The sequence below is a fragment of the Sinocyclocheilus grahami genome, unplaced genomic scaffold (assembly GCF_001515645.1).
Source record: "Sinocyclocheilus grahami isolate Dianchi unplaced genomic scaffold, SAMN03320097.WGS_v1.1 scaffold107.1, whole genome shotgun sequence".
NCBI classification, from domain to species: Eukaryota; Metazoa; Chordata; class Actinopteri; order Cypriniformes; family Cyprinidae; genus Sinocyclocheilus; species Sinocyclocheilus grahami.
Window position 1 is genome coordinate 823451 of NW_015505286.1, and position 10168 is coordinate 833618.

General features: G+C 41.7%; 1 protein-coding gene across 1 annotated transcript; it reads left to right on the forward strand.

Annotated features, from left to right (window-relative positions):
• The first annotated feature begins 4948 nt into the window (after window positions 1-4948).
• LOC107588778 (olfactory receptor 1L3-like) lies at window positions 4949-5887 on the forward strand. The gene is made up of 2 exons (XM_016277016.1): window positions 4949-5297; window positions 5427-5887. Exons 1-2 carry the CDS (start codon window positions 4949-4951, stop codon window positions 5885-5887), a joined length of 810 nt encoding a protein of 269 aa, XP_016132502.1.
• The last annotated feature ends 4281 nt before the right edge of the window (window positions 5888-10168 follow it).

The window sequence follows — 10168 nt, forward strand, 5'->3', positions numbered from 1 at the left end:
AGTGAGTGTGCAGTGACCTCACATTGTGACCACAGCATGAGCGCAAAGTGAGTGTGCAGTGACCTCACATTGTGACCACAGCATGAGCACAAAGTGAGTGTGCAGTGACCTCACATTGTGACCACAGTATGAGCGCACAGTGAGTGTGCAGTGACCTCACATTGTGACCACAGTGAGTGTGCAGTGACCTCACATTGCAAACATAGTATGAGCACACAGTGAGTGCGCTGTGTAGTTACACTTTTAGCTCACTGTGACACACACATTGTGGCCACAGCATGAGAATCATGTGAGCTCATGGTGACATCATTGTGAGATCAAATTGTTGACTGGGTAGGTTCTATCATTGCTAACTGTAGTGACTGTATTTTAGCATGAATATCACCTATGAGTGACTTTAATCTTTCCCTTTCAGCATCATCAGTTTGAGATCTTAACTGTTCAGTTAACCTAGTCAATTCTGCCTGAAATGACTCAATTTGCTCACTTGAGTCACTATATTGTGATTTTTCTCCATGAACTCCATGAACTGACATTGTAAATGTTTTAGCAAAACACTTTAGTGCATGGTTAATTACTACTCTCAGATCAAAACCCTTGTAACTATTCAACATTGTCACTAGTAAGGCATACACTATTAGGCTGTAAAATCAAATAATATATACACGAACACTTTTTTTCTTCGTTTTTTTTAGTCCATAAAGATGTAAAGGTAGCACAGTCTAACCTGCTGTTAATTGCATAGCAGCACTATTCTGCTTGAAACAGTGATGGAATAAACAAACACTGTTCTCTGAAGCCTGTAGAAAGGATACTTGCAAAGCAAGAGTCTACGCGGCTAAATGTCGCCCTCTATTGGACGTTTCGTTTTGCGGTACTTCCTTTGCGGTGACAGCTGCATAACGGCAAGCCTCGTCTTTGACGCCTTCTCTCTCCACGCAATAGCCCCGCGATCGTGTATCATCTTTGTCTTTGTATCCAACGACTCTTCTGTACGCGATGCACCCGCGATCTTGTTTCGTCTTCTCATCCGACCGATGCCGTTCCACTCTTTATACTGGTCGGCTTTGCGGCGTTAGGTTTTCACTGTAACTGCACTGGTCTAATGAAATGATAGCCACGCTTCATACAGATGTCTTTTTGCTGTTTATTGGTCTCTCTGTCTCTTTTCAGCAGACAAGTCAAGTCAAGTCACCTTTATTTATATAGCGCTTTTAACAATACAGATTGTGACAAAGCAACTGAACAGCATTAATTAGGAAAATAGTGTCAATAAGGAAGTCAGTAATTACAAAGCTAATTCTTTTCAGCAGACACTGTGAAAACTACAAGAAATAAAGCATATAATGTTCAAAATATACATTTAGATCGAGTCCTTTTCAAATCTCTCATGTAAGTGTCCGCTGATACACAAGTGAACACATGCAAAAAATCCGAATCCAATTACATCGCTATTTACACATAACATTTTTTACGTAAACTGATATAAAATAACACTATACACAAAATGCAACAGATTTAAAGATGAATTACCGTGTGCGCCCTCTTAGACCATGCAGATAAAGGTACTCTTTTTCAGGCTCTGCATACCATTAGCGTTTCTCTGCATCCATGTTACTTCAACCTGTAATGCAACGGTCCCGCGTTCAACTCAACCTGGTGACCTGTTACGCTTCAATAGTAACTCTTCTTAAAGAACCCCTAACTTTAAACATTTTAAGGGAATACATTCTCTACTTATTAACTTGAATATCACGTACATACATTTTAGTCAAATATTTTTAAACAATAAATGAACTCAAATTGACATTAATGTTTTTTAACAGAAACATAAATATCCACATCTCTTTGAAAACATGTCTGTTGACAGTTACACTGAGTCTGAGATATAATGGCAAAAGGTGCAAACCGAATGCTGATAAACCGTCAATGGATAGAGGTAAGTCAGCTGTATTTATATCATGGTGTTGATTAACTTGAGTGCGCTCCACCTGTGTTAATTGTGCGAGTTCCACACCACCTCTGTACACTTTCTGGGCTATGTCATTGACCAACACGGCATCCAGATGAACCAGAGTAAGGTGGAAACTGTCCAAAACTGGCCTCAACCAGCTACAGTCAAAGAACTTTCTGGGATTTGCCAACTTCTACCGAAGGTTTATCCACAACTGCAGCCTGCTCAGTTCACCTCTCACCTCTCTACTCAAGGGCCGGCCCAAGTCTCTGTCCTGGAACCCATCTGCCTTAGAAGCTTTCCATAAACTCCAAGAAGTCTTCCAAACCACTCCACTCCTTGATCATCCCAATCCAGATCTACCGTTCATCTTCGAGATAGACGCCTCTTCCACCAAGGTCAGAGCGGTCCTTTTGCAGAGGCAGGGTGATCCTCCACGACTCCATCCATGCGCCTTCTATTCCAAGAAGCTGTCCTAGGCAGAGCAGAACTACAATATCGGAAATCGTGAGCTCCTAGCCATCTAGCTTGCTCTAGAGGAATGGAGACACTGGCTGGAGGAAGCGAATCACCATTTTGAAGTCATCACTGATCACAGGAATCTTGAATATCTGTGTGATGCTAAGAGACTGAACCCACGTCAAGCCCAGTGGGCATTATTCTTCACAAGATTTGATTTCACTGTCTCATATCGACCTGGAGATAAGAACAGTAGGGCTGATGCCCTGTCACGCCTTCATCAACCTGATCCTGAAATCCCCTCTCTAGAACCTGTTCTCCCTCCAGCCATGATCGTCAGCCCGATCCAATGGTCCATCGATGAGCAAATTACACAAGCTAATCTCTCCGAACCTGCTCCGCTGGAGGTCCAGAGGGGCTTCTTTATGTACCACCAACCTATCGTCTGCCCCTCATGGACTCCGCTCAAACGTCTCTGTGCTCTGGACACCCAGGTAGTCAATGTACCCTCTCACTCTTACGTCATCGCTACTGGTGGCCCAACATGGCTCAGAATATCCCACGGTACATCAAGGGATGCTCAGCCTGTGCCGTCACCAACACTCCCCAGAGACATCCGGGAGGAAAACTGGTTCCTCTGCCCATTCCACACCATCCATGGTCTCATCTGGGCATAGATATCATGACCGACCTTCCATCTGCTAATAATCATACCTGTGTGTTCGTCGTCGTTGACCGTTTTTCAAAAGCATGCAAACTCATCCCTCTCAAAGGATTACCCACTGCCTTCGAGCCCTTCGAGCCCTCAGAGGTTCCAGCTGTCAGCCACTGGTTCCAGCAGAGCGAGAGAATATGGGACTCAGCTCATGTGCATCTCCAACATGCAGTGCAGAGACACAAGAGGCAAGCTGACACTTGAAGAACATCAAGACTGAAAGACTGAAAAGACCCTCGCTACCAACCGGGTCAGAAAGTGTGGCACTCGACATGGGACATCCGTCTCCGCCTGCCTTGCCATAAGCTGAGTCCCCGGTACTTAGGTCCATTCACCGTGCAGAGGCAGCTCAACAAAGTCACCAACAGGCTAAACCTTCCACCTCACTACAGCATCTCACCATATTTCCATGTGTCCCTCCTTAAACCTCACTCTGAACCTTTGTTGTCTTCCCCCACAGAATCTGGTGGCGATGAGGTACCTCCTCCTCCCGAAATTACAGATGAGGAAGCCATCTACCTGGTCCGGGCCATCCTCGACTCGAAGTGGCGGGGCCCCAGGCTGGAGTACCTCATCGACTGGGAGGACTATGGTCCTCACACAATACCACGCTTAACACCCAGATCGACCAGCTCCCAGGGGTCGAGGTAGGTCCCGTCGTTGTCGTTCCATCCGGCCATCAGGAGCCCACCGTGGAAGAAGGGTCACAACCATCACAGACCAATTACAACCCATCGTCACCAGATCAGCACTCTCCACCCACTCGTTCACTTTCCTCGGACTTCTGATTCACTGCACCTGCACCTCATCATCAGCACTCACTATAAAGAGACACTTCTCCTGCGCTCCCTTGTCTGGTTTCATCCGTATGAACACTAAAGACTCCTTACCTGATACTTACCTGTCTTCTGTCATCCATCATCTGCCCTTCGTCTGCTTTGGATCCGTTCATCTGCAAGAGAGTCATTACTATTTCTGCAAGCTAAGTCTACATTCATTCTGCATATTGATCTTTTACTCACCAGACTGGTGAGTAAAATATCAATATGCAGAATATTGTATATTGCAATATTGCATTCCTGTCCAGTTCCGTGCCTCTGTTAAAAAAAACTCTGTGTGTTATACAACATACTGCATCCTTCTGTTGTGTGACAATATGGAAATTTATTATTTAATATATTGCATAATATTCCCATATATTATTGTTACGTAAGGGACAAAAGTAATAACTTAATAAGACAAAACATTACACTAATATTGTGAACAATAAATGTGTTATTTCGAGCATTTAATTAGCAACACCAGCTACAGTATATTCATCTTAGTAGTTTGCCATGCCAATGGAACCAACCAAACCCACCAATCACAGCAAAAAGAGTTGTATATTTAATTTTCTCTTGGGTTATGATGTCAAATCACACATAATATGGCCAAGACATATAAACACAGAGACAAACATGGTGTGCTCTTGAACCTCATGATAACTAAATAGCACTGAGTAAAAGAGGTTGCAACAGCTGGTGCATAAATAAATAAACATCTTCTAGTCATCTGCTTTGGTAAGTCAAGAATATTTCTAAACTAAATATATTTTGTATTATCAAACATGCATATTACAATTTCACAGTGATCACCAATATTTCTTGGGTTCTATAAGCTAGTATGGATGAGTAAAGTATTAGCATTTCCAAAGAACTGACACGTAGATGAAGAAAGTGTTCTTTTAAAAAAATAAAATTAAAAAAATAACTTCTGTAGTAAAACTGAGGCAATATTCCTGTTGTCACTCTATGTTTCTCTACCTTTTGTTTTGGTCACAGATGGACAACCAGACATTCAGATACAGTGTACTCTTAGTGGAAGGACTGAATATTACAACTCAATCCAGCTATCTCGCATTTGTCATCCTTTTGATGGCTTACATATTTATAATGGTATCTAACCTTTGGATTTTGATTCAGATCTCAGCAGAAAAAGGCTTACACCAGCCCATGTACATTATTTACTGCAACTTGCCACTCAAAGATGTCATAGGAACAACTGTTATTGTGCCACGTTTGTTGAGGGATCTTGTAACAAACCCCTCTGAACGCTACATCACATATGTGGAGTGTGTTTTTCAAGCTTTTTTTATACATGTGAATGGAACAACATGCCACACTATTCTAATGATTATGGCCTTTGACAGATATGTGGCCATATGCAATCCACTGCGTTACACTGCTATAATGAGCAATGATTTGGTGGTTAAATTGTCAGCAGGAGCTTGGGGTACTGCGTTAGTGCTGGTGGGAATTTTGATCAGCCTCAGTGTGCGTCTGTCTCACTGCAGATCTGTGATTCAAAACCACATTTGCGATAACGCTTCACTGTTTAAACTCTCTTGTGAAAATACAGTGATTAATAATGTATATGGATTAACTTTTACTGTAGTTTTACTAGTCTCTTCAATGGGAAGTGTTGTATTAACTTATCTCAGAATTGCAATTGTATGCTTCACCAGCAAGAACAAAGCAACAAACAAAAAAGCCATAAAAACATGCTGCACTCACTTGACTCTTTACTCCGTTATGTTAGTCTCTGGATTTGTTGCAATTTTTCTCCACCGTGTTTCTGAATACTCTGACAATAGAAGAATAGCAAGTATAGTTTTCAGTGTTGTGCCACCAGGATTGAATCCCATAATATATGGTTTACAAGTCAAGGAAATAAGACAAAATTTGTTCAAGTTTTTAAAAAATAAAGTTAATTCTATGTGATTTTTTGGTTCCATATTCATGAACAAAGTCACTGTATAATGACAGTTAAAGAGATTTTTGTTGCAATTGGTGACTTTTAATTGTAAAAAAAATATTTCTGTTCACTTTTGAGCATTGCTTATGTGTATCTGCTTGTGTAAAATTAAGACCACTGAGAGAATGTTCAATATAATAATATAGTGAATATTATTCATATAGGGCAAAAGGCTTCAGTAACAAGTAGAAACTAAACCAAGGCTACTTAGACTCTATACAATTTAATAAACTGATATTTACAGCTAAGTTGTTATTTACAATATCTCAGTGAAGAGTTTGAGGGATATTAACAAAAACTACTAGTAAAGTAGAAAAAACACAACAAATCCTGGAGTTCTCCTACACCTACACCACACTGCTAATGAATGTATTAATTTATAATAGAATCATCGTAATGACATCAGCAGTAACATTGCATTTTGCATTGCAAATTGTAAATATATGACAGTCTACATTTCTCTTTCATTATGAAACATAATTTGTGTGAATAGCCTAAAAACATTATTGGCATATGTGATATCAGCTCACAGCTTTGTGATAAATACAATGGAACTGTAAAATATTGTATGTATTAGAATTGTAACTTCTGAACTGGAATTTAAACGTGTAATTAAAAGTTTAACCCTTAAAATCTTTCAGTCAGACAAATTTGTTTTCTTTCATTTTCTTTCTTTTTTTTTTTTGTAATAAAATTGGTTTCCTCATTCTGGTTTCCAAATTGGTGAGTGTTTTTCCATATGCAATGTGACCACACAAACAAAAATCATTCTTTGTACAATGCCAGTTCACCAGATGGCAGCAATCTGACCCAAATACATAATAAATTATTTATTTATGTTCCAATTGAATGTGTTCACAGAAGTATAGATTTTTAGTATAGTGAAATTTGAAATGTTTCAGTATTTGCTTATACAAATGACCTTAATGTCCAAATGACCTAAAATTCCAAAAGAAATGCAAAATTTTATTGTTACTACTTCAAGGTAATTAGTGTTATGTAATTTTGTGTAAATAAATCAATAATTTACACTCTTAACATTCCTGGGCCCGTATTTAACAAGCTTCTCAAAGTGCCATTTTAGTCTTTATCAAGCCTCTGGGAATTACTCAAGAACATTGCTAAGAATTGACTTGAGTGTAAAAAAACTTCTTGGCTCAAAGCTGCGCTTAAAAGTTAGTTATCAAGCATCTCAGTCGTAATTTAAGCGAAGTGTAAGACTAAGTCTTAAGTGTCAGTCTTAGAGTTGATTCACGACACTTTGTTGTGCCACAAACGGGATTTTTGATGACGAAACAAGCATGGACCAATCACTGTATAGATTTCCTTATTTAAGAATATTCTCAGATAAATTCACGTTTGAATGATTAAATTCCTAATAGGAGTTTACATTCAACACACATTTGACAATAAAGTATTTTCAAGAGAATACACTATGCTAAGGCAACGAATTGTCATCACAACCTTCAATTTAGAGTCGTGCCAGTAGACGATAGTATCGTGTATCGACGATAGTCAGAGATATCGCCTGTGGCTGATTTCTTTGATGACAGCAAGACGATTATTATTATTATTATTATTATTCAAAAATATAGGCGCCTATCTTTAGTGATGCAGTGCAGAGAGCTGCTTCAGAAACTTGTCGCGTCGCAGGTGGTGAGTAGCCGGGATCAGCTCCGGTGGCCGTGTCGGAGCCATAATGTGCCGTAGACGTGTGCAGTGTAAATAAGGCGTAAGAGATTTATTCATGATACAGTGTAAGTAGCTTCACTGATTATAACTGGAATGTTTTTAAAGAGCATATTACTCACGCTAGACTGAAGTCAGTTATGATGTTCTATGGTAATGTAAATATTCTTTGCTCGTTTCTGTTTGAATAACTGAGGAAATGTAACTGTTTGATTAACTGCTCGTCATCAAACATTTCAAGAGCATTCTTCCTCTCCTGAAAGATTTACGCACGTCTCTGTCTTCTCAGCGCCTAACCACTTGAGAGACCTCTCGAGCTGTCTTAAATAACCGGGAGAGTAAGAGTGATTCTTAGCTTTAAGAAATGGGATAACTTGCTTTTATACTTAAGTTTGAAAGTAGGAGTAATTGTAATGAATTCTCAGCACTTAAGACTGAAATGGCACTTTGAGGAGCTTGATAAATACGGGCCCAGGATTGTAGAAACATCCCAGGAAGAAAATTTCACTGGGCCGATCAGCTGTCTGGGACCACATAAAAAAGTAAAATACTAAGATGCAAAGAGTTGCCACTTCTGAGCATATATCTCCTTGTAGAGGGAGCTCAAGCATTTACATTGGACTCTGCAACCTTAGCCAAGAGACCTGGATCTGTGAGCGAATCCCCCTGGGGGCCAAATCCACATTAACCATATTGAGCATATATTGAGCCCCAAGCCTGACACAGAAGGTTTCTCTTGATGGGAATTCCCCAAGAAGAGCCTTTCAGGATATATAGTAGGTCTGAGAATTATACACATAGTCTGTCCTGGGAAGAAATGACAGATCTCAGGTTCAGCCTTCACTTGGACTAGAGAGAAAGTGCTGCTAGAGGCCATGACCCACAGTCTCTATGAGGAGGTTTGGTCAGTGACACTGATTTTCCATCTCCTCACAGTTGTGGAGGGATCTAAAGCCAGAACATGGATTTATCTACACATGCCACTCTGTGGCAGCCATACCTTAGCTAACTTAGTTTGCTTACATTTTTAACAATATTTTGCCAATTTTTTTTTTTCATGCAATTTTTTTTTTCATTTGTAAGGTGTTTGAGGATTCCCTATCTGTTAGTTACTTCAATGTTACATTGTATTACTGACACTAGCTGTCACACTTGAGAGCCCCAAACACCTCTGACATTTCAGAAAATTCCAATGAGAACGTCTCGGTTACGTATGGAAACCCTCGTTCCCTGAAGGAGGGAACAGAGAGATGTCACGTCGGATGACAGACAAATTGGGATCTCGCTTAGAGAGACCAATCTACTTTGAGTGTAAACTAAACGAGCCAATGCACATTGGCATGCGATTATTGCATCCAGCTGCCGCTGATCACAGTGTGAGTATAAGTAGGCAGCAGATGCAGCGCATATTCAGGTTTTCGCTGAGGAGCCGAGCCAGTGACCCGGCCGCTCAGTGGTGGTAAAGGAGCTGTGGCGACGGGACGTGACGTCTCCGTTCCCTCCTTCAGGGAACAAGGGTTACCATATGTAACCGAGATGTTCCCTTTCAGTCGGTCACTCCCGACGTCACGTCGGATGACCAACAAATTGGGATCCCTAACAAAGGGCCACAGGTACTGCCCCTTCCAGTATCCCGTGGAAGCCCCCTGCACCCCTACTTTTTGGCGTAGGCCAGGGCTTACCACAAGAGGACCAACTACTGCTGCTATAGCACTGCCTAATCAGTAAGACTGGATAACACTGGGAAAACGTACCCGTTCCACTTGGGACAGGGAAGTTGCGGAAGCTCCAACCTTCCCGAAGGAGGATTCGGAAGCAATACACACATGAACATCCCTTAGGTGCGTATGGAAGATTGGAGGTGATTGTAACCCTCTTGGAGTGGCAGAAGTCTGCTGGGGAAACACGGGCTCTGAGGTCATACCGTGGACTTTACACATATGGGATCCACTTAGGTCTCTACATATGGAACCCAGCCCTCTACCGGTTCTCACGGATTCATTGAAAGAGGGCTTGGCGCCGGATGCTCCGCCACGTCTGGCTGCTGAGGGGACGGAGGAGCTCAACAGGGTCTACTATACGGACTCTCTGGAGCAGTTTTAGCAAGCCAACCCGAACCCGGGGCACTCAGTGCTTCTACCCGTTTGAGGTGAGAACACAGGAGAATACCGACTCCACACGAAAACTATAGAATCTAGCGAACGTGTTAGGAGTCGCCCAGCGCGCAGCTCTACAGATATCTGCCAGCGAGGCGCCACAAGCCAGCACCCAGGAGGATGCAACACTTCTAGTTGAGTGAGCTCGCAACCTGAACGGGCAGGGCACACCCTGTAGTAGTGGGAACCTTGGGCACATAGTCGGAGTTATGAGTAACTCAGAGTTACCTGGAAGTCGTCCGGCCCAAACTCTAGGCACGAATCGTCGACCGAAAACATGTACAGGTACCCTACCCTCTTGATGGAGGCCAGTGCAAGCAGGAGTAGAGTTTTCATTGACAGAAACTTCAGTTTGACTATCTGCAAAGGCTCAAATGGGCCCTGCTGAGCACTAGAGTCAGG